Source organism: Diabrotica undecimpunctata, chromosome 5 (genome assembly GCF_040954645.1).
Source record: "Diabrotica undecimpunctata isolate CICGRU chromosome 5, icDiaUnde3, whole genome shotgun sequence".
Classification (NCBI taxonomy): domain Eukaryota; kingdom Metazoa; phylum Arthropoda; class Insecta; order Coleoptera; family Chrysomelidae; genus Diabrotica; species Diabrotica undecimpunctata.
Genome location: NC_092807.1, coordinates 148,683,103 through 148,709,778, shown reverse-complemented (window position 1 = coordinate 148,709,778; position 26,676 = coordinate 148,683,103). Strand labels below are relative to the sequence as shown.

At 33.4% G+C, this 26,676-nt stretch overlaps 1 protein-coding gene across 2 annotated transcripts in view; it reads left to right on the top strand.

The window, feature by feature from the left end:
• The window catches only part of LOC140441976 (synaptic vesicle glycoprotein 2B-like), a 54,506-nt gene extending 31,912 nt beyond the window's left edge, over positions 1-22,594 (top strand). For both annotated transcript variants that reach the window (XM_072532998.1, XM_072532999.1), the window contains exons 8-11: positions 11,069-11,183; positions 14,309-14,468; positions 16,337-16,464; positions 22,363-22,594. In XM_072532998.1, coding sequence (XP_072389099.1) covers positions 11,069-11,183; positions 14,309-14,468; positions 16,337-16,464; positions 22,363-22,418 — 459 coding nt within the window. In that variant the 3' untranslated portion in view covers positions 22,419-22,594. The remainder of the gene's footprint in view (positions 1-11,068; positions 11,184-14,308; positions 14,469-16,336; positions 16,465-22,362) is intronic.
• Positions 22,595-26,676: the final 4,082 nt, after the last annotated feature.

Genomic DNA, 26,676 nt, shown 5'->3' with positions numbered 1-26,676 from the left:
TACAGAAATATGCTTTCCAGAAATTGCATTATAAAGAAAGCAAGCAATTACGATAGCAGTCATTAATAGTGTCTTAATAACTATTTTTCGATACCGCTCTATAGATTTTCGTAAAGTAATATTGTAGCTCAACATCTGATCCGACAAGTCGATTGAACTCTTTCCAGAATTATAACCTAAAACCTTTAGGATATTTTCCGCTTGTCTTTGTGAATAATTTTTTTTTTAGCCATATGACGAGATAAGAGAAGGATATCTCGTTCACCACGCCACTACATTACGCATGTAGCAACTATTTACCAAAACGTCCTAAAAAAAAGGAGTCCACGAGTGTAAGATCTGGAGATCACTCAGGCCACTTAATATCGCCTGTTTCACTCAAAACTAGATTCGGGAAAGTATTGTTTAAGTACTCCCTAATTATTCGAGCGTTGTGACCCGAACAGTCGTCTTTATGGAACCAGACATTCTCCAGGTGTTTACATCAAAAAGATTGAGAATACCTGAAAGAACATAATTTTGTAATATATCGAGGTATACCCTACTGTTCAAGTTGCCCTCGATAAAAAATTGACCTATTATGTGGTCTCCTAAAATGCTAGTCCAGGCGTTAACTTTATGAGGACGTTGAATTCGGTAAACAACATTTCTGTGCTGGTTTTTCCTATACCTCGTAATGGAAGAATTTTATCTTCCTACTAACTAAACAGAAGATTCATTAGTAAATAAAATGTTTTTAATAAAATGGGGTTAATCATTAGCCTTCGTTATTAGAGTTTTACAAAACTCCATTCTTCGAAAGTAATCGTCTGGATAAAGCTGCTTCGTTTTAGAATATTTAGAATTCTTGTAACCGTGCTTTTTCCATACTTTTGTTAGAGTAACATTCTTCTTCTTCTTTTGGTGTCTATTCTCTGTGGATGTTGGCAATCACGTTGGTCCATACAACTTTGTAGTGGCTGCCAACAAGCCTGACAGCTGCTCTAAATAGATGTATGGTAGTCATTCCTGCTCACTGTCTGATGTTCTTCAACCACAATGTCTTTCTGCGCCCTTGAGGTATTTTGCCTTCTATCTTGCCCTGTAAAATTAAATGAATTAGTTGATACTTTTCATTGCGCATCACATGCCGTAAGTATGTCAATTTTTTTATTTTCACGATACGCCTAATTTTTAGATCTTTTTTCATACGTTGAATCACGGTGTTGTTTGTAACATAATGGATATAGGAAATTCTGAGCATGCGGCGGTAGCACCACATTTAGAAGGCTTCTAATCGTTTTGATGTTGCCTCCATCAAGGTCCAGGCTTTGACTCCATATAAAAGGGTAGAAAATACTCAGGTTCAATGTTCAGGTGCATATTACATAAAACCTTCATGAGGCGATTGAAGATAGCTCTCACCTTTTCTATACAACATCTTATTTCCTGTGAGTGGTCCCATTCCTTATTTAGGCTGCATCCAAGGTATGTAATTTTTTCCAATATTTTCAAGGGTTCATTATTAGCTGTTAATTGGTGCTGTATTAGGTCGTTTTTACTTACTACAAAAATTTTGGTCATCTTGCAGTTTAATTTCATGCCGTATCTGCCACAGGCTTTCACTACATGGTTTATTAATGTTTGCATATCCTTTGTCTTATCAGTAATCAAAATCGTATCTTCCACATATCTTAAATTGTTTATGAGTTTACCATTGATTTTCCTACCTTCTCTTAAACTATCAATAGCTTCCCTGAACAGCATTTCCGACTAAGTATTGAACAAGGTCGGTGATAAAATGCTGCCCTGACATACTCCCTATTTTAAGGTGCATTCTTGTGAGGTTTCGTTGTCTACTCGTGCAGTTGCTCTTTGCTGTACGTATAAATTTTTAATTAGGCGTAAATCTTTGTCATTAATAATAGATTATTTCAGTATCTGAAATAATTTTTGATGTTGCATATTGTCAAATGCTTTTTTAAAGTCTACAAAGCATGCGTCGACTTCGCAAGTTACGTCTCGAGCTCTTTGTATTAATACTTGTATGCTCTTTGTCTCTTTGCTCTTTGTATTAATACTCTAAACCCAAACTGAACACTGCTAATGTTTTCTTCAAGTTTTCTATATATGCGGGAGTGAATAACAGAAAGAAGTATTTTGCTTCTACTCGAATGTATTGACTCTACCTAGATTGACTCACAAATTTATGTATCGCGGTATTCTCTTTCCTCAACTTTTTCTGGTGAGACTTCTTGAGCGTGACATTTTCTGCAATTTTTGAGCCAATAACAACTCTTAACATTTTTAACAATATTATGAACTGACTGTACGCAAGGAATTGGTCTCCCCTCAAAAAACACAGAAAATAATTCTACACAATGTTGTTTATAAAAATAAATAAAAAATTAACGCTCTTATTGCATGAAACAATCACTGTATAATGACATTTTATTCGTGACAGGGCAACGGAGATTCGTGGAATGTCGACGCAGTGTTGCCATTTATAGTGCGTATATCTAATTTAAAACTTAACGTACTGTATGCGTGCGGTATATTGCTGCATACAACAATTTGGCATTTTTTTCTTATTGCCCACATTGGGTGCTACCTCTCATAGCTGAACATCGTTTGCCTAAAGGTTTGCTCTGATATAAAGAAAGAATTCTACGGGACCCTCAATGGAACGAAGTGGTCGTAACTGACGAATCCTGCTTCTGTCTGGGGATGCATGATGGTCGGGCAAGACTAAAAAGGCGACGTGATGAAAGACGTTGACACAATTTGACAAAGAGAATTTATTGTGGACGCAAATCGAAATCACTTACTAATTTTAATAGAGGAAAATATGACAGCCCCACACTATATTCAGTATGGGGAGCCTCATCTTATTCTAATCCTAAACAATATCCAAAACTTGATTTGCAGCAATAAAATGCCAGACTGCATTATGCCAAAGAATCTTTAGCCTTCGTGGATCAACATTACATCAACAATTTACCTTAGCCACCATATTTGCCTGATCTGTCGCCAATTAAAAAACAAGTCTAAAACACGTTTGCTCTTAAATTTGTAACACCCTCCAGAGACTTACCCACGAAGTTGCAGTTGCCTGGAATGAGATATCCCAACAGGATATTGATCATCTCCTTCTTTATGTCCTTTATGTGATAACTCTGGTACAAGTATTATTATTGACAAATTAAAAAAAAATTCTCAATAACATGAAAACAGATGTAAAGAAGAAAACGGATAAAAATATGACTGGTAACAAACAAATTAAATTGTGCGAGTGGGAAAAAGAATTTCTGGATATACTGAATTTTGAAAAAAAAATCCAGTATTCACCAAAATTCCTGGGGGATGTTAAATTGAAACTAACAATGGAGAAGCGAACAATCTAGAAAATACTGGATCAGCTAGTACCAATTCACAAATACCCTCATTTATAGGAACGCTAAAAAAACGCTCAAAGAACAAGAAATTTAAGTTAGAGACCTACGAAACGGAAAGTTTATCAACACAAGAGTTGCAACGACTTGTTCTTCTTCAACAATTAAATGTTTCTAGACTGCAAGCGCAAAGGGAAAAACTTCTGATAGAAAAATTGACAAATGTTTTGCCATATCGAATTCCTGAAGATAGTTTTGGAGCAGAAGTGGTTAATAATCGCATCGTATCAGAACTACGAGAATACATAGACTTGTAATGTATTTGTAATGTCCAAATATGTACTGCCCTTTTTAATGTATTTGTAATTTCCATATATGTATTCTGAATTTTGTATTAATAAAAGTTTCAGTGTATTAAATAGGTGTCAAAACAAAAAATACTTGTTTTATATTGCAGTGTCTATGGCACAAAAATTGACAATGATATTTAAGTAAACAAATTAAAAACAACATTAGAAAATTAGAAAATCAAGTAAAATATTGTTTTTAAATATTATTGTTAAATATTGTTCCCACTATTAATTGGCATTTTGCAGCTCCTCTTTGACGAATGATATCTACTTCCACTTCATTGTAATGTACATCATGGAGGTCCTGTGGGTTTTCCCGTTCATTTTCGGATAACTCAAAATCGCCCCGTAGATATTTGCCAATATTATGCAAAACAGCACAACAAACAATGATCTTTGGAACTTTTGCCAAAAATACTCTTACTTTAGACCCAAATATAGGAAATCTCTGCTTTAGCTGCCCAAATACTCTTTCAATTATCACCCTTTCTCTGGAACGATTGATATTAAATAATTCCTCGCTTCTGCTTTGGCGGTTTTTGAATGGGCATAATAATCATGGAGAAATTCCATATACACTATCTCCAAGGAGGCAAAAATTGCCTCTAAAGCTATGTATAACTTGATCCATCGAACTTTGTTTCCAAATCCTTGAATCATGAACACTTCCAGGCCACTGAGTGTCCACACTTGTAATCACTTCATTTGCATCACACGTTATTTGTACATTTATGCTAGGAAAACCTTTTCTATTAATAAATTCGTCACCAAATTCTGAAGGTTTTTTAATTTAAACATGGGTACAATCCAGTGCGCCAATAACGGTAGGTATTTGGAATCGATTTGTCCACTTTGTCCTTGCTTCTTCCATACCTTCCAGGTCAGACGGAAACTTTATTCACTGATGTGATTTTTCAAAAATTCTGTCAGCAACATTATTTATGGTTTTACATACAGTCGTATGGTGAACGCCGAAATCTTCAGCAATACCTGGTTGAAATCCAGTATGACTAACGTATCGCAGAAAAATCTCCATCCTTTGTCCAGAGCTAAGGGCACCTCCTCTGGTTTCATCTAGCTGTGGCAAAAAATAATCTGATAGAAAGTCTATACTTTCGCTTTCAAAACGCAATAGAAACTTAGACTTGCTGTGACTTACGTTTTTGCTTTTCATGTAGTGTTTATGTTTACGAACATATATAAAGTCAGTCATAATTATAATAATCGAAAAATGTTTAGAACTACCACTCTACTAGTGTAAGTATGCATAAACTACTGGCGAAAGTATTCATTTGAGATTCCTTAACAAATATTTAGGTATTACTTACTAATTGTAGAATTTCCTTCTTTTTATTCAACTAAAAAGAAGTAATAACTGAAAAAAATTTTGTGTAACCTTATACATTCAGTAACTACTTGAAAATAAAAGAGAGTACTTATTGCTCCAAGTAAACTCTTTTACATAAAGTAATTTCTGTTCTTTTATTCAATTAATATGTATTAAGTAAATACTTAAATACGAGGAAGTAAAAGCAAATACTTATTTTTATTCACTAGATCCCTATATATATTAAAACCATATTTTATTACACAAAACCCCCACCAACAAAATAAAATCCAATTTTACAAACTGTTCTGATGATGGACACTTAAGAAGTATAATGTATTTAAAAAAGTCATTAAATAAAGTAGAAATTACAAAAAACTGGAATAAAAATCGAAAATAATAATAAAATACAACTACCGAATGTAATCAATTTAAAATTTAGCTACTGAAATAGAATCGACTTAAAACATGTCGAAACGGATAATCTCGTATTACATTCAACACACAACATATAATATGTCTAACAAAGGTATGCATTTTGATAAAACGTTCAAATATCGAGTTAGCAATACCATATCCATGATATCGGCTTTTAAACATCAAAGTAGACTATTGTCATCATATACAAGAGAGTTTTCGACCATCACAAAATATAAAATTGTTTTGACATTTTAGAATGCAATAATAAAGCATCAAAATTAGAGTAATATTTTAATAATTTTGCTAAAAAAGAATTTTTTGGAAAAATAGTTAAAAGTATTAAATATAAAGACAATATAGATATAAAGTCAATATTATAGAGTTTTGTCTTGCTTGCTTTTAACTTGCTTTAACAAGTTGCATCAGTACACGCGGCTGACTGTGAGTCCGAATATTGAATAATCAAGTATAAGACGGATTAATAAAATTCTTCTGATAAATTAAAATGAACTTTTATGACAAACTTTATTAATGATTTTCCATGTTGTACAAATTCATTAGATATATTTGTGCAATGTTGTTTATTTCTTTGCAGAAAAGAAATTCTTAATGCCATCATCATTACGATTGCCATGTACAATAATGAATATTATGAGACTAGCCATCACAAAAGCTGAGACAAACCGTTGGCTAAATTTATTCACAGATTTTAAATTTTTTGCATGAGATTTCCATTAGTGTTTCCTAAAATCGGTCTTGGTCTTGCAGTCTTGGTCTTGTTCTTGCGTTTTCGCAAGACCAAGACCTAGACCAATACCGCTTAATTTTAGCAAAACCAAGACCAAGACTGACCGTGCAAGATTTAAGCAAGAACAAGACTAAGCCTGCGAGACTTTTGCGTCTTGCAGTTAGGACTAAGCGTCGTTTTAGAGGGTATAGTAGTTCTGGTATATGCTTAGAGACTCTATGAGAACCAATAAAGTATGGAACTAAAATTTTGAAAACTTGATTTATGCGCATTACGCACAATACCATAAACATACATACTACCGAATAAAAATATTCATTAAAAAAAGAACACATGACACATTTGACACATGCTCAGAGGTTATAATTACAATGTAAAAATAAAATATTTTGTACATTCTTTACCAGCAGACGAGTTCTTCTCTCTGAAATTCATTGTCCAGATTTTGAGAATAGCCGCCCCTAATCATAAAATATTCTTTTCGCATTGCGACGCCGACAGTAATATCGTATCGAAATTTTTTTTAAATATGTCACCTAAAGGGGGCTACAGACACAACTGCAAGCTTATCCAGCATACTTGTTTAATCTTTTTGTACAAGTATGCACAAATGTCCTTTGGCACCACAGGTACAAGCAAGCTTGATAAAAATAGAGGTAGTTTAATAACATACGTCGAGTTCGGATGACAATACGCTGGCTTTGGCCGCTTTTGTTCTTGTGAAAAAAAAAGAAAATCCCGAATAAAAAAGCGTGCGGTGTCATGTAAACAATAGTTGATGAAAAGAAAAATCTATTCTCATTATAGCTTACTAAGTAGAAAATATATATAAAACAAAGGTAGTAATTTTCTTAGAATGACAACTAGAGTGTGATGGGGTTTCGATGTTGAAACATTCTTATTGTTTAACAGAGCTTATATACAATTCTTTATAGATTATGGTGCTAGTCTCTATGGTTCTGCGTCTAGAAATCGCGTCTTCTAAGGAAAATTGCCATTTTTCAAAATTCTGCCTTGGGGTCTGTTTAGTTGCTATGAGATCTACCTCTATACAACCACTACATGTTAAAGCTTATGAGCCTCCTCTTGCGATTAGAAGAAATTTATTAAGCGAAAAATGGGTACTCTAAGCCCACTCAACAAATCCCAAATTATTTTCCAGTATCCAGTCAACTTAACGAATCAGATCTCACTCACACATATTGGATTAAAAAGCCATCTCTACCTTTGTACACTGCTTTAGAGAACAATTCATATTAGAACAATTCATATTTAGATATTTTTTCAAAGAATTTGGCCAAAGTGAACAAAAATGTATTAGACTTCTTTGGTCTCTTCCATAAAACTGAAGTTATATTACACACATCATCATCATCATCATTGGTGCTACAGCCCTATAAAAGAGCCTCGACCTTCCCAAGTCTATTACGCCAGTCAGTTCTATCCATTGCCAACTGTTGCCAGTTTGCTGCGCCTATTTGTCTACCATCCTCATCTACACCATCCCTCCATCTGAGTTTTGGTCTACCCCTTTTTCTACTTCCCACAGGTTGTGACATAAGAATTATTCTAGGAGGGTTGTTTTGCTGTGATCTTGCCAGATGTCCTGCCCATCTTAGTCTTCCTATTTTTATAAAGGATACTACGTCTTTACCACCAAATATATGTTTATATCTGTGATATATCTCGTAGTTGTACCTCCTTCTCCAAACACCATTTTCACAGATGCCACCAAATATTCTTCTCAGGATCCTTCGTTCAAATATAAGCAGGAGATTTTCATCTGCCTTGGAAATGGTCCATGCCTCCGACCCATATGTCAACACTGGTTGTATAAGGGTTTTGTATATGGTTATTTTTGTTTTTTGGCTTAAGTTTCTGCTTCTCATATGTCTACTCAGTCCAAAATAGCATTTGTTTGCTAGGATTATTCTTCGCTTGATTTCTTCCGTCATGACGTTCTCCTTGGTGATCAGGGAGCCCAAGTATGTGAATTTGTCCACCACTTCAAAGGTATATCAACCGTGAGTTGGTGGCCTATGTTTCTGGCTCTATTGTTGGGTGTTGATGCCATTATCTTAGTTTTATTTTCATTTACTTGCAGGCCCATATTTATATATATATATATATATATATATATATATATATATATATATATATATATATATATATATATATATATATATATATATATATATATATATATATTACACACATACAGTTAGCAAAACCATAGCTCCTTAATAGAAAAGTTACCGAATGCCAGTTGGAAAAAATCGGACTTACAAGAATGGTTACGAGCGAAAAAAATAATTTTTGACGATGATTCGGGCAAGACAGAGCTATTGAGTCTTTGTCGCCAGAATAAACCACAAAATACCAGGTACGTTATAGACGAGCTACCCCAAGAACATGGGCATCAGGTTTTGAGATTGCCTCCATATCACTGTCAATATAATCCGATTGAGTTGGTCTGAGGCATTTCTAAACAATACTATGATCGTCATATTGGAGAACATGGACGTGGAGATATCAATATTATGAGATCTGTTTTGAACTGTTATAGTGATGCCACAGTTATATACACGGACGCATCTAAATCAATAAAAGAGACTGGCTATACCTATGTTCAAATCTCAGGAGGTTCTGAATTTAAGTACAAACTTTCCAATTAGTTTTGGCCATACTTGAAGCTTTGAAATATGTTAAAAACTCTTATATTAAAAAATCGATATTTCTTTTAGACTGTCTTTCAGTTCTACAGAACATAAAAACACATTTTTGTCCAAAAAATTTAGTAATTCTGATATTTTTTTTATTAAGTGATCAATAAAAGCACTTAGCAGACTCTGGCTTTAATATAAAATTTATTTGGGTTAAGGCACATATTGGACTCAAAGATAATGAATATCTAGATTACTTAGCTAAAACCAGTATTATATCAGGCACTTTATTGTCATATTCTTTATGTGTATCAGATGCCATTACGATTTAAAAAAAAACAGCTATCGGCGTAGAAAGGTCAATGGAATCTTTACTGCTTTACAAACCAAACAAGATACACCACTTTACAACTTACACTTTACACCAAAATTAATCCAATTTAATATATATGCACCATTGAATATCCAGTCGCTACTGGCTACAGGCTCACAACAAATATATAATATCTAATATTATATATCAGTATAACATCAGTATAATATTATATATCTATAATATATCAGTATAGATTTCTTGTCAGACACATACACGGTTCTATAGAATTTGTACGCGAGCATGGAATTTTTCATGATCGTGTTGAATTTTAGATTTGTATACTTCGTTTACCCTAAATGTTATAACACCTTATCCGTGGTCCAGTTTGGTTTGTCTACTAAGAATATCTTGATGGGCCCCTAGACGAGAAGCAAGTAACCCTGTAAGTTTCCTTGTCGTATATTCTTCTATTAATTATCAGTTAGTTTTCTATTAGGGATAGGGTTGTGCATTTGTCTGATTGAAAAATCTATTGCAACTGGCTGAATGACTAATGTCTATGCCATTAAAAAAAATATTTGACAATAATTTCCAATATGCCTGTATTAAAAAAGTATTTCCATATTTAGGGTGGATCTTTCAGTATTTTGGTTAAAGTTTTCAGACCAGGTAAATGTTTTAATAAATTAATAGGTCTGGTTTTAAATTCTTTGGTGATACGTTTTTTTTCCACTCCTCTTCAAGTAGATTTGATTTGCCAAAACATGCTTCTGTGTCAGGAGAGGCTTCCACTTCAATATCCGATATATCTTGTTTGCTTTCTGAATTATCACTTCTTTCTTCCAAATAATGTTCATATTGGTGATTATCATCATCATCATCATAGAAAGGCTTTCTTTCTCATCATCTAAAAATGTTTTTTTATCAACTTTTAAAGGTGTTTCTGCTCTGCTTCAGTAGACGCTATCTGAATAAAATAAACTTTACAAAAGAAATTGTATTGATTTTTAGATTGTGCAGAAAAAAGTTAGATTCACATCTAATTATTATGGAAATACATTCTCAAACACTAACTAGAATAATATAAGTTGGAAAAAATTATGATCCTACCTTTTGTTAATTAAATACTCCAATAAATATAAAACCTATGTCAGTTACACCAGTACAAGCGTCTTTGCTTATAATTTGGAAACAAGGTAACGTACTAGGTTCTCAGTCTAGACTTAACTTAAAGCAGTCAATTGGATAATTGGATGAAGATAAACAAAGCGGGATATACAGAAAATAGTAAGAGGAATCATGACAGAAGGTGTTTATTTCCATTTTAAAAGATTTAAAGCAAGATAAAAGTAAATACTACTCTTAGTAAGTAAGTAAAAGTAAATATACGACAGTGCTAATGGCTAAGAAAATAGTTCTATGGGTAAATATAAAAAGGACCACGGGATAGGTGTGTATAAAGTACAACCAAATTAACTTTTTATTTATATTAATATGTTTAATTTTGTCAACCTTTACACAGGTAGATGTAAAAGTCTGCCTGTAATTTATTGTATATAAAAAATCTGAGAACAAACAAAGGCGATATAGCAGAGACCAGGAACTTCTCAACCAAAACTATGATGGTATAGAAGAAGAACCTGATATACTCAAAAGCGAAGAGTAAGATGGTCTTGAGAAGGTGGTCTCTAAGAAGCCTTGAAATTCCAGTCTATTTCGGCAGTCATTTTGATAAAAGATATTTTATCTCTACCATTTATTATTTTTCTACTTTGCATACAGCTCGAAATAAAATTATCTTCTCCAAATACTATTATATCGTATATATTTTTATATAATATATGTATAATAAATATACATGTTTTTATTTCAGAATGTAGGAAATCCAGGAGTTTATATAAACTCAATTATTGTATCCAGTTCAGCGATTGCGGGATATTTTGTCACAATAAGTGTTATTAATCTATTGGGAAAAAAACCAGTGATAGGTAAGGAAAATAAAATGTATTAACATAGGCTAAAACAAGTATATACTTTATAACATGTATTTTAATACGTCATATTTGACAAGATTATGCAGACTCATTACAAATATGGAAATCCGATAAATTATTTTTCCCCTTTAGTTTTAGTTTTTGTTTTTAGGCACAAACAAATTTTAATACTTAGATTTTATAGTTTTAAAGAACATAACAACAAAAGAAGAACTAAAATGTTAACTGGGTCAAACAAAAACGTGTGTCAACCAGTTAAAACCAGTGCTATAGGACACCCACATCACAGATCACGAAATCAAAAATTTTTCACTAGATAGTCCATAGCATTAGGTCTTATATATATATATATATATATATATATATATATATATATATATATATATATATATATATAAATATATATATATATATATATATATACATATATATATATATATATATATATATATATATATATATAATTTCGGTTTACAACGTTCTTCGACGTCTTCCGATTTCCAATCTCCATCTCATTCTATCGTTCCATAGATCGTCCTCCAGTTCTCTTTCTCTGATTTCTTTATCAACTCCTTCTCTCCAACTTCTTCTAGGCCTTCCTGGTCTTCGTCTACCTCTTGGTTGCCATTCAAGAATTAGTCTTGGTATTCTATTCTCCGGCATTCTCCTTACGTGTCCGTACCATCTGAGTTGTGTCGTTTTGATGTCATCAACAATATTATGTGTAACCCCCATGATTTCTCGGACTCTCTCGTTTGTTATTCTATCGCGTCTGGAGATTCCCGCCGAGCGGCGCCAGAAGTCTATTTCTGTTGCTCTAAGCATTTTCTCTGATCTGTCTTTTAGGGGTCACACTTCGCATCCATATGTTGTGATACTTTTTATTATGGTGTTGTATATTCTTCTTTTATTGTCTTTAGAGATGTTTTTATCCCACAGTACGCTGTTTAGTAAGGCTATGTCTTTCCTTTCCTGTGTATTTCGTTCCTTAATGGCTGCATCTAATTTTCCGTCTTGAGTGATCTTTACTCCTAGGTATTTGTAGTTATCACATAGTTTGATTTCTTGATTTTCTTCTACGAGAAGGTTATGTTGATCTCCTCCGATACTCATGTACTCAGTTTTTTCCATATTCACTTCCAAACCCCACTCTGTAAACTGTTCTAATAGTTTTCGCATCATGTAACTAAGGTCTTCAGAGTCCTGTGCGATGATGACCTGGTCATCGGCAAAGCACAGGGTGTACAAAGTTAAGTCTATTAGTGGTATGCTCATATTCGTACATTTTTTCTTCCATTTGTTGAGTGCTGCTTCGAGGTATATTTTGAATAATGTTGGGGATATACAGCATCCTTGTCTTAGTCCTTTAGTCACTTTGAATCCCGGTGTTATCAGATTTCCTGTTTTAATTCTTGTTGTTTGTTGGTAGTACAACGTTTTTACTGCTTCAATCAATTCTATATTTATATTTGTTTTCCCCAGTGCCTCCCATAATTTATCAAGCGGGATACTATCATATGCTTTCCTAAGGTCTACGATCGTCAGATGGACTTCTTGGCCACGAGCAACTTTCTTTTCAATTATCTGAGTAATAGAGAAGACATGGTCTATTGTAGATCGACCTGCACGAAAACCAGCCTGTTCTTCGGCTTCCATATCTTGGTATTCTTCTTCTATTCGATTTTTAATTTTTTTCCCATATATTCTGCTAATACTACTAGTAACTGCAATTCCTCTATAGTTTTCAGGTTTCGATTTATCTCCCTTTTTATGGATGGTGCTCATATGCGATTCTTTCCATTCCTCAGGTATTTCATGTTTATTTATGCATTCCTGGAAAAGTTGCCGTAGTCGTTGAATTAGTATTTTGGGTCCATGTTTAATGAGTTCCGGAGCTACATTTCCGGGGCCAGGTGATTTGCCATTCTTTAGATGTCTGCATACGGTTTCGACTTCTCTCTCATTTATTCTGATTGGTGAACCTATCAGCCTGACGCCTTGTAAACCATAGTTCTCTATCTGTTTGAAGGGCTCTCTTGTCTCTGTTAGTAAATCTTTAAAGTAATCTTAGGTCTTACAGAGCAGAAATCTAGGTACTTAACAAAAAAACGAAATAAAATTATAGCCACCGAAATGGAGTATTGAAGGAGGAGTTGCAGAGTTACAAAAATTGAAAAAATCACAAGCGAGGAAATTAAAATGAGAATGGATGTAACTAGGGATGTACTTGAATATATAAAAGAAAAAGAACTAAGTTGGTATAAGTACGTCAGAAGAACAAATAGAATTGCATGGGGAAGAGAAAAGATACCCCGGAGGTCATAGAGTGATGAAGTAGACGAGGTTATGGAAAACAAACTATGATAACTATGAGAACTATGAAACTATTTTGAGAACACAGTAAATGTGTCTAAAGGAAATTTATATTGGTATAACCCAAGATAGAAACTGACAGAGAAATGTAATTCAGGTGTTTTACCATGAACAATGATTAAGACAAGAAAATTTACTTAGGAAATAAATATCGCATACTGGAGTTAATATTCAAGGCAGAATAAAAACTGGATGGACATAGTGGGAAAATAGGTTTTTTGGTGAAAATGTTCTAGAAACTTGTTTTGATAACAGAGGGCCAATAGGATTGGATCATTCTGATGCAGCACATAAAGATGAAGAAACTTTTAAAAGCCTGTAAAATACTCCAAGGTATCTGGGATACTTGAAAATGCATGTTTGTACCCCCATTTAGATTGTTTTCCTAAATATTTTAATACGGCAAATGACGAATAGAAACAATAAACTTATCGAAAGGTGTAAAACAATGACAAGGATACAGAAATCCATCCACGTTGATATTTACTACCGATTTCTAAAAAAATGATAAAACCAATCTTACGATGACAATTTGATAGTTTTTTATATGCATAACATCTCATTTAATTTACTTGTGTCACAGTTTGCTTTTCTCAGGTAGAACGCTTTCAGTAGTTTGGTTGATGTTATTCTAGTTTATCTATAAAAAAAATTTGTGTTTAACATGTTTGGCTACATTTTTTATGTGTTGTTGTTATATTAGTATTACTACTTACAATTTATGTGTATATTTTTTACAATTTTAGTTTCCTACGCTTTCGTAGCTGCAAGTTGTAGTATGGGACTCTATTTTTCGCTAAGTGTGGAAGTGACGACCTTTTTGATTGCGGGTTTTATAGCCCTTGGCAACATAGCAAACAATGTCATTATATCAGTTGTAGTAGATCACTTTCCAACAAATCTAAGGTAAGAATCAAACACAAAGTGCGTTATAGTGAACATAGTTGAACATAGTGGACAGGAGTAGTTGAAAATGTCAGATTTAAAAAATGCAAAAAGGTGTCGATTTTTATCTTAAACAGACCAGATTTTAATAACACATATATTAATCATCTGTCAATCTCTTACTTTCAGTATCAAGGACACTTAATTTTAAATATGAAATTATATGGTATGTGACCATCATTAATAGACTAAAATTCCGTGGGACACTTTTAGGGTGTCAGTTGATCGCCCATGAATCACATATAAATTAATACTACAGTATATATTAACAACTTTAGAAACTATACCTCTAACTCTTATCAGTACTTAATGCATGAGGGTCCAAATTAACCCTTAACTGACGTCGTGGAGTCCCTCGGACTCCGTAGTTCAAACAACGCTTCACATTTTCTCCACTATTGATCCAAATGAGTGGTGTCGTACAGTACCTTCAGGTAGTAGGGAGGGAGGGGTTATGCTTATGTAATTGCAATGGCGGTTTTTAAAAGTTAAAAAAGTGTTCCGACCAAGATGGTGACAACACGAAAAACCAATTTTTAGTGACCATAGTTCTGAGAGCGAATTTTATGCTAGCGATAATAACGATGGTCAATCAGACGAAAGTCAGGAGTCTGATGAAGATTCAATGAATGAAGTGGATCCAAACAGATGATACTTTTATGGTAAAAATGGCTACAATGTAGCCGCTAAATATGGGGGTAAAAACCCTTTAAAAATTACTAATTGAAATTTAGTTTACATTATTTCTTGTATAAAATTAAGATATGGTAAAGTTACCGTTGGATTGGTAATATGGCGACATATGACTCTACATTAAGTTGCAAGTCCTGAGACGGTATGTCTACGAGGACTTTATGAAAGCAATTGAATGAATCAGTTGCTTTCATAAAGTCCTTACTTGGCCACTTGACTTCACTAATACTCAGTATATCATTATTCAACCTAAGAGGCCTTGTCTTTTCTTTCTCTGCGTTATTCTGACTTCCAAGGGCCATAATCAGTAAAATCGTTGTTGGTTTCTAATACTATGACGATTTCACTAGGGAAAATAATAGGAATCTTAATATAGTGGTTTCCCCTTGCCTTCTATATCCTTATGCCGTTGACAAAGATTTTGTTTCATCCACCTTCGCGGCCAATTTCTCAACCTCAGGACAAAACAGTGCCCTACCAGTTTCCAACTCATTGGTCCAAAACCGTTGGTCAGTAAGTAGAGGATGGCTTATACAGGCAATCGCTCTATAAAATTTACGCCATATCTGTCTATCCTCACATAGTTTAGTCCGCAGACCAATGCAGTTGTCCGGACTATGGCACGTAGAGCTAAGCCCAAGAGTAAGGTGTGTTACTGTTAGGTATGAAGACCTGTTATTAAAAACCATCTCTCATCTATGACGCTTGATATGGTCGTTACAATCTTCTTCTTATTTGTATGCCTCATATTTTAAGGATATTAGCGATCATAGCGGCCTATTTTACTCTGTGTACTGCAGCTCTGAAGGGTTCTGTTGTTTTTGTTCCAATAAAAGGTGGTATCACTATAACAACCCTACACTCCATTTTTTGTGTATGGTAATGTTATTTTCATACAATCAAGACTTGTTAATGTTAATTTAATAGTTTAAATAGAACCGTGGTAATTGTTTCTCTATTATATATATTTTTTCTATTCTGTAAAACTCAATATTGATGAATAACAAGGGATATATATTTTTAACTAAAATAGACATTAAATGAATTTTTGTCTCTTAAACAATGATATCAATAGATTAAACTTAATAAGTAGAAAAGTAAATAATAATATTTATTTTATTTTTTTTTTATTACAGAGCTTTTACAGTATCTTTAGTAATGGGATTTGCACGAATTGGAGCACTGACTGGTAATATAGGATTTCCGTTTCTTGTGAATTTGGGATGTGCACCCCCGTTCTTTGTTGTAGGAAGTATTATGGCAGGTGAGATATTAACATTCGTATGGAGCTAATAAAATTATATATAATCGAAATGAGTTGTTGAAAAGTGTTGTGAAAATGTGACAGCTGTCTGTCACCTTAACTACATCCAGATAGTTGGACACTTGCACCCGTACCATAAAAAAAAACGGGTGTGGCAGTCCAGTGGGACTGCCGGTGGAAGTTACACTTTTATACATGCATTTGCCGTTACAAACTGATTTGGGAATCAATCTGCACAATCATTACATATGTAATTCTATAGGTAAGACATAGCAGAAAGAGAAAGAGAATTAATAACAACTTACTAACAATGAAGGATTGAATCAATATTTTAATGAAAATGTTATTAATATAATAATACAATACAAATTAAACTGCAATATTTATAAGTATTTAAAAATGACAATAATGTAATAATATTAATAAAAAAGTCATCCCCGACTGGGAATCGACCCCGGTCTCCCGCGTGACGGGCGGGGATACTGACTACTATACTACCGAGGACATGACACAAAGATATTTCAAAATTGACAGTTCTGGACAATACAGTGATTTACTGAGATTATTATTTTGAAATACAAAAGACTAATATAATTATGAACATTTAATAAATAATACAAAACATATCACATAAATAATAATATTAATAAATATTTTATTATATGTATAATATTATATGTATATAATATATATATATATATATATATATATATATATATTTCTTTATATAATATATATAATATTAAATTATATATACAAAAGGAACATTTTTATATTCGAGAGAGGAAGAGAGAGAAAATATATCTTCTGTCTCTCTCGTACTTATTATCTTACATATGTAATGATTTCACAGATTCACTCCCATACAAATTTCCAACGTGGAGCGCGCTTATAGAAGTATAACTTCAAAAATTAATCTGGTTTTTAAATAGTCGCTTAATATGGTGTTTTTTAGATGCTTTTTTAAAAAGTTTTGAAGTTTTTTTTAAATTAAATGGGTAATTAATTAAATCTCTCTTTAGCAGTGGTACATTTCAAATTTTTGACCATAGCTCTGAGGATGGTTTTGTAAGCCGAAAGGGGTTAGCTAGAAATTACATCATTTACACACCTTTAAAATTTATTAAGTTTATTTTCTGTTCATTTGTTTATCATAAGAGTGTACAAAACATATCAGTCTTTTTAAAATATACAAGAGCAATCATTTTAAATAATGGCAATCGTGGTGAGTATAGTAAACAAGAATTAGACAGTTCAAACGATGTTGGTAGTACTTTTTATAGAAGAAATTATTTTAAATGGTCAATGCAGTCGACGCAGCGCGGAAAATAAGCAGGAAAATAGCAGCAATTGATTTGGTGAGACGTTTACTAGCTCTTAAATGCTCTATTAAGTTCTTTAGCAAATCAAAGTCCAATTAATATTTGGAGATGTACTTTTATCAGTGATGTGATAAAAGAAATACTAAAAAGGATAAATGAAAGAGTAAGAAAGAAATACAAAACAAAAGAAAAGATGGAGCAACAAAATATCAACAAATCAAATTTGAAGCGTTAATTGGGCTGCCTTTTCTAACAGAAATTTTTTAAACAAAAAACAGAGGAAATGGGTAGACAAATTTTTTAGTACAATGTCTCTTAAAAGGATAATTACTATATTGAGTTCCTGAAATTTAATAATGCATAATATGTTATAAAGAAAAGGGAAAATACTGATCAGCGGCGGGCGAACTTTCGACACCAAATTGTCTTTGTACCTGGGGTAATCGAAGCGTCAAATTTTATTATAGGAAATTTCGACACCGCGGCGTAAAGCAGGTAGGTAGGTAATTAGCGGCGATGGACATTTGCACCCAAGCAGGACAAGCGGGTTTTCCCAATATTTATTGTCACGGCGGGGGGCGTGGCACTTGTGTACTTGTGACTAAATTATTTCAGTTGTAATTTATTTCTTGTTTGACGTTGACTTGTGCACGTATATGGATATTTAAAAAAGAGTTTGATAAAAAGTTCCCGTGGTCGAGATTTATTAGTAGTGGAGCATCATTCGTTCTCGAAACAGAAAGTGTTAAAAAGCGGCGAGATATTTTGGCGCTGCATCCAAAGAAACACTAAGTGTTCCGCAAAAGTGTTTACAATAGGCTGTGAGGACCTCACCATCACAAGAAGTGATTTGGTACATAATCATGAAGCCGATCCAAAAAAGCTTGAAGTAAAGATGGTAACCAATGCATGTAAAAGAAAAGCCCAAGAGGACATATCGGAAAAGCCTGCCAAAATTACAAGAACTGCTGTTGCTAAGTGTGATGCCAATTTGCTGACGGTTCCTGACATAGCTAGCATAAGAAAGAACATTTACAACTGTCGTCGTAAACTGTTACCAGGTCCGTTACCAAGAAGCATATCAGAAGTCCATAACGCGGTTAGTAATTATTCTCCTAAAACCTGTCGCAATGAAAGTTTTTTGTTTTTAAATCATCCTGAATTAAATGTAATTGTATTTTCATGCGAGACAAATATTCCTTTGTTGTGTAAATTAAAAACTTTGTATATGGATGGTACATTTTCATATAGTACCAAATATTTTCTACGATTATTTACAATACATGGCTTGGAAAATGGACATTATGTTCCTTTAGCATACTGTTTGTTAAAGGACAAATTGTCAATGACATACAAAAATTTATTTTCTTTATTAAGGTCTAAGATTTTTGAAACATTTCAATTATCATTAGAGCCAACTGAAATATTTGTGGACTTTGAAAAAGCAATTCACTGTGATTTATCGTATATGTGGCCCAATGCAAAAATTAGTAGATGCCGTTTTCACTTACATCAAAACTGGTTTAAAAAAATTTAATCTTTGGGTTTGGTACAAGAATATAAGGATACAAATTCAGAAATTGGAAAATGGTTAAGGCATACGTTTGGTTTGGTTTAACGTTTAAATCCAGCAGAAGTTGAAGAATGCTTTCTTTATGATTTAATGTCATATAAACCTATAAACGCAACACTTGATATATATGCAGATTATTTACTGGAAAATTACATTTTCTATAGCGCTCTATTTCCACCACACATATGGTCTAATCAGAATCCGTCTATTGCGAGGACCACAAATGCCTGTGAATCCTTTTATTCGAGATTTAATTCTTCTTTTTATTTAACACATCCTTCTATTTTTATTTTTATTGAAAAGTTAAAAGAATTTCAAGTAGACACTTATGTCAAAATAAATAGTTTACATATACCAGCAAAAATCAAAGATACTACTGTTAAGGCTAAATTGGCATTTTTGGAGAAAATGATGGATAAACTACGATCCCAACAAATACGTAGGTTAGATTTTATAAAAGCTGTATCTTATCATTACTATAATAGCAAATAAATCATTGTATACAAGTATATTAACGGTAAAATGTGCAAAAATTAGGTACTAGTTGTATTATATTTAGATATTATTACAGTTATAAAGAAATAAAATGCACATTACTTTTATTAAAATAAATAAATTAATTAATTATGGTATTTTATTTATGTCGCAGCTATATTTATTTGGTGTCGAATATACCTGTAAGATAAAAACGGGAATTGGGGCTGGTGTCGAAAATTGCCATTAAATTTTAGTCGCTACCTGCTTAGTGTCGAAATTTCCTACGCCCCTGATCAGAGGGCAGCTAATTCTTGTGTTTTTATAGAATTATTGAGAACTCACTAACAAGTTGCTGTGTCAATAATATTAAGTTCGTCGACGAAATGTTACTAGAATTAGGAGGAAGTTTAAAATTAATATGCCTAATGACTTGAAGACCAGTCGGGACTGTTCCCATTCCAAAAGTGGTATGCCATGGTCTTCAATCCGTTTAACCTCTTTTTGAGGTATGACAACCTGCGCTGTCATGTGTTTACAATTCCATCGAAAAAATGTAACTTTTCCACACCTTACGACGACATGCTGCCAGATCATGCCAGATGCAGGAAATTTGAATTTTCTCTTCGGACAGTCGGGATGAAAAGCTTCATTTTTCCTGCGAATGACGCGACTCCTACTGTCTCCAACACACACTTCAAATCTGGACTGATCACTCCATTGTATTGAATCTCATTGCCACTGAGTTCAATCTTTATGCTCTTTTGACCATCTTAGTCCATCTTTCTTATGTTGTAATGTTAAAAATGGCTTTTCGTTAGCGTAAAATAAAATAAAATTATTAAAAAAAAAATTCGAAGTAATTTTTACAACTACAAAATTTAGTTTATAAGTACCAAATCCTAATTTGTGGGCCTGTCGGTGAGATATTGATCTAGAAACGTGTCTTCCAATAACGTCACTCCATAAAATGATTAATTCTATATAAGTAATTTGCTCGTCGATTTTTCAGTATAATGGGTCTTAATGCCCTTCGCTCTGCTTCGGTTATTTTACTTAATCTTACATTTCTAGCTTTTGTGACGACCAGACCTGTAGCTTTGTATCTTATGACTATGTTTCTTACACTATAGCGTGACAATTGCCTCATATATAAAAAATCTAATAATGAATAAACAAATTTTCTCATCGATAATTATATATACACTTACGATAAAATACTCCAAAATACATTACATACACAATATTATTGTTTTGATGTCATTTTTCCATACCTACCTCTTGATTTAAAATAATTATGAAAAAATCAACATATGTTGACATAAGTGAATGCATAGACAGGGCTTTGTGAAATTTTTTCTATTCTTGAGAATACATAAAAAACCATAAGGGTAATGTTTTTAATAAATATTAATAAAACTACCATATAAACTAATATGGGAACTTATAAAAACCTGCAGAGTATAATTTGTTTATGGTAATCGACTTAAACTGCAAATTCCGTAGGTGGGCCAACTGATATGGGAAGGGGCTTGTATAATAGTTGTTTGGTTCTTCATAAGGACAATGTATTAACTCGTTCTCTATACCGATATCATTGTTTCTTTATAGCGATGACTTTTCAGCGTTCCATAGTCGATGGCAAATGTGTTATTGTGTTTAAAGCCCATACTTCCTGAGTCACGAATAGCAAGATCATTGTCCAGCGGTTGTTTTGTTTCGCACTTAAGGAATACGGCCACCCCTCCTACTCATTGTTATCCAAGGGTTGAGTGGCACGCTTTTATAGTTCGCGCGGCGTGCCTAACTGTCTTCACACAGATGTTGTCATCCATTGATTTCTCAGTTGTGTGACCAGTCAACATATTTTCGAAAAGCGTAAATTGCTCTCGGTGAAAGAAAAGTTATCCATAACTCTTCCTTGAAACCAAAATGGAGGCCGGTAGCAGGAAGAATTTGCGAAAACTTTAGCACGAAGATTGAGATCGCGCTATACTTCAGTGGTTCCAGCAGCAGCGTATGAACCATATTTTAATTTCTTTCCCTGTGATCAGAACAAACGCTGAGTTTTTTGCAACAGAGTTTGGAATTGAGAATTTTGGTGCATCTGAGGGTTGGCTGAGCAAGTAAAAGCTACGGCACCGTGATTTAACCGACCAATGGGAAGGTCACGTGGTCGATAAAACCGCCAAATTGGAAAGAGATGAAGGGACTGCTTTGCGACAGTTCTGTCTGTCGCACTGGGGGAACGGTTCTACATTGCAGCGTTTAGTCTATTTGTAATATATGTCTATGACCATATCTATGGTTACTTCTTCACTGTATTCTTTAAATATGTAGGTTAATTTCTTCTTCATCTTTATAAATCGCGATGTTGATTAAACTAAAAATTGTATAATTATTCTTTATAATTTTATATTTGAATGTCAATAGATATTTCAAATTTAAAATTATTTTTATAATAATTCGCTCTTTAGTATAACTAATTTAAAGGTTAAAAATCGTAATAATGTATTTTTTTTGTTTCAGCTGGAAGTCTTTTATCCTTACTATTACCAAAAACAGATAATAAAGCTTTGATATAAGTAAAACAGTTTTCATTAACATCCAATGCAGTTCAGTTTTCAATCTTTAAAGAACATAACAAACTTTACAAAGCTACATTATGGTTGGCACCAGGAAAGAGAAATCATTTCTCTATGAGAAATGCTCTAGGACGCGAAAGTACTTAGGAAAGATTTAATTAATAAACTGTACTCGATATCTGCGTTTCATTTGATCAAAATATACTAACTTTGTTGACGGCAGCTCGGAAGATGGATGCAGAGGATCAGTTAAACTATTTTCTCAAGTTCTTAAGCCATGGCGTTCGTCTTCGACCTGGCTCTATCTAAATTATTACTATCTACATGTTATGATTTTTAGCTTTGACAAAACAAGAAGGAACTGTGCTACAAGAAGTTTCAACCAAAAATCATTCTTTGGATAAAATGGCAAATTTGTGCAAATTGCTACAAAGAAAATGTTGCATTAATGGATAGAAAATCAGCGAAGAATAAAACAAAAAAAAAACTAAATATTGGTGGCAGCCTGTGAGGCATATTTTTCGGTTTGACTGTTGTTTTTTTTAAATATAATTTTGTTTTTACAAACTAGTTGTAGGCTTTTATTGCCACAAATTTTTTTCTTTATTCTGTAAGTCATCTTAGTCTGCAAAGTCAAATAATTTTTATATCATCATTTTTACATCATCTGTATAATAACTTTGTTCCCGCTTATTGTGTTTTTGGCTACATCATTATTCTATTGTACCATTTCTATTTCCCCTCGTAAATGTTAAAAACACCGAAAAATATTCTCAATCTTTTTGCGTTGCTGAGATTGATAATATAAACATTTTTAGTTTGTTTATTTAACAGATGGGTATTTCTTTTGATACTGATTCCACCTATTAGAGATTTTGGGCATCAAATAAACAGAAATATTTCCGTTTATGCTTTGTTTATACCGGGTTGGGCGAATGATGTCACTCGACGATGGACCGCGGAAGCAGTCAGTTATTGTTTTGAGACCTGATTTTTCTTCAAATTCGTAATTGTTTTTTTTGTTGTTCCCTATTTTTTTGTCATGGAAATATAGTGTAAAGTGATAGTAGTGAAGAGTTAGTTAAGAGAGGAGATTTAGATTTATGAAGAGATAGCTTTCAGCTTGTAGTCTTCAAAAACCGGCAAGGTTTTTAAGTGCATAGGTAAATTTGGGCTCAAATTTACCTATGCACTGTTGCAAAAGTTGTGCTGTGTCTTATGAGGAGATTTGTAAGATGGCGTTTCCAACCATTTAAGAGGTCCACATTATTTTAATAAGAAATTTAGTGGCCGAGTTTTAAAGATTATAGTTTGCTAATTTTTCATTAATAAGAAATTTGCTTTCATGGCAAACTAAAAAATTATAAATAGGTAAATAAAATTTTAAGTTTTATGTAATAGCTAATTGGCATATTAGTCTTCTTTTAAATACAATTAGTTTTAATATTTATATATAATTTAGCTCTCCAGGCCTAGAAGGCCCATGGCTTGGGTTACTATTCTTTTCCATTCTTTTCTGTTTGTTGCTTTATTTTTCCACTTTGGTATTTTAAGTTTTTCTATGTCTTTTTCAACATCCTTCTTCCACCTGGTTTTCGGTCTGCCTTTCTTCCTTTTCCCTCCTGTTCCTCCCAGTTTTAATATTTAATAGTTCAAAAAGGTTTGATTCTTTGTAACAAGATTTATTTTGCCTACCACATAGGGTATTATTATAGGGGGTTGAAAATTGGGGACAAAAATTATTGGGTTTAGAGATAGGGCAATCAAAATAAAAGAAACTTATGCGAACGGCACTCAGGGTTTATTTGGAGAGCTGGGGTCGAGGATAAGTTGAATGGAAAGGGTTTGGATTGAGGCAACTACAAAAATGAAACACAAAAAGGGGTACTTACATGAATCTCCAAAACAAATGGGTAACACAAAACAAACAAGAAGGACCTTTAGCTATTTAAAATGGACGCAGCTTCGAAATTTAAAACTAAGAATAATTATGACAGCTATGGCCACGCCCTAACACATATAATTTTAATCATTGCAATTTCTTTTTTTTTTAATCATGAAAGTAATTAATATTAAAATGTTTATTTTTCCTTTAAAATTTAAACACAAAAGTTACCTGGATTTCACTAAATTACTTTAAATGATTTCGGGAGTCGGAAACTGGACCTACCAAAAATTCTGCCACTGAAACAAAAACTACATCTCACTGCTAATTATATGCTGAAACACTTCTTAGGACATTGAGGATTGAGGTTGAAATGGGCGGCACTGGATACAACTTCAGACTGGGCTTCTTAAAAAACAGGAAACTGGAACATGTTGATATCTTTCAAATTTGTTGTAATTGCCTTTCTACAAACATCTTATATGAAGGACGGCTTACAAACAAAAAAAAAACAGTGATTACTCGTTTAGTTCTGACACATCACATTGAATAAAAAATCACTTTTCTTCACAAATATTAAACATAAACAGCGGCAACGTTGCGGTGAGCGATCTGCCCCTGACGCCGTCAAGCCAGAATCGGCTATTTATAGAACCGACCAGCCGGACCAGCGCGTTAGTGTTCGAGAACGATCTGGATTGCTTTGAACGGGATAAATACGCACGGCGCGGCGACATTGCGCTTAGTTTAAAACTTAACGCATAACCAACGTCCAGTGGTTGGGTTAGTGGAGAACAAAAAAATAATATTATGGCAAGCAGTTTTAAGAAGGTAAAGACATACCACTTTCATTCGGAATGGGAAGAACAATACTTTTTTACAGAAGTTAAAGATAAAAATGTGTGTTTGTTATGTAATACTTCGGTCTCCGTTGCTAAGAAAGGAAATATTGAGAGACATCATAAAACTGTACATTCTAATTTTGAAAAATCATTCCCACTGCATTTTGCCGCCAGAAAGGAGAAACTGAAATAGTTAAAAAAACAGTTAATTGGACAACAATCAATATTTCTAAGAACAGTCGACAAAAATAAGGCTGTAACTGAAGCATCGTACCGTGTGTCCCAGATAATTGCACAAAAAAAGAAACCTTATGAAGACGGGGAAATGATAAAACAGGTGTTTTTAGAAGCTGCTGATTCGTTATTTGCCAACTTTAGAAATAAAGACGAGATAGTTTCAGCTATAAAATATATGCAACTTTTTGCTAATACAGTGATGAGACGTGTCGTCAGAATGGTTTTTAGTGATTTTACGATTAAAGAAGATCTTTTGAAGTTCATTCCACTGAAAGGACACACTACTGGACAGGAGTTGTTTTCTCATTTAAAAAATATTATTTCTTCCGAGAAAATTCCAATATCGAAAATGGTAGGCTTGACAACCGATGGCGCTCCAGCTATGGTGGGTTGTGATAAGGGTCTGGTGGCGTTATGTCGTAAAGATGAAACTTTTCCGCAATTTCTCTGTTACCACTGCATTATCCATCAGCAAGCATTATGTGGAAATTTCCTGAAACTAAACAACGTTATGAAACTGGTAGTAAAAATTGTGAACAAGATTAGAGCTCAAGCGTTACAAAGAAGATTATTCAGAACCTTGGCCGAAGAAGTTGACTGTCAATACGGGGACCTACTCCTTTACTCTGAAGTTCGATGGTTAAGTAGAGGACAAGTGCTGAAACGTTTTAATGATGTCCTATCTGGCATAGTTTAATTTTTCAAACAACGCGATGAACCGACTCCGGAACTAGAAAATTCAATCTGGCTTAGAGATTTTGGTTTTCTCGTGGACATTACAGAGAAATTAAACGAACTTAATTTGCAGCTTCAGATGAGAGACAAAGGACTAGCGGAAATGATTTCTGATATAAAAGCATTTATCAAAAAGCTGGAGTTTTGGGAACAAAACCTAATTAACAGCGATTCCAAGCATTTTCCTATTCTTTCAGAAAAAATATCTCAAAATCCATAAGAACCCTATGATAACAAATATCATGTAGAAATAATTTCTACCCTGAAGAGTAACTTCAAAAATCGTTTTAAGGATTTCAATGAAATGGCTTTAGTAGCGCAGTTTGTTGTTTCACCCTTTATGGAAATTGATATCCAGCAGTTTGCAGCTTGTGTTATGCAGAACTTTGGCGAAGACATCGCTGCCACAGAAATGGAAGTCATTCAGTTTCAAAATGATTTAGTCTTAAAATCGTTCGTCTCAAGTACTGAATGTATCTGGCCTATTGTTTATTCCAAAATTAACAAAGTAGCTCAACACATTGAAGAGGTTGGCGACCACTGATTTAAAGGTTAACCT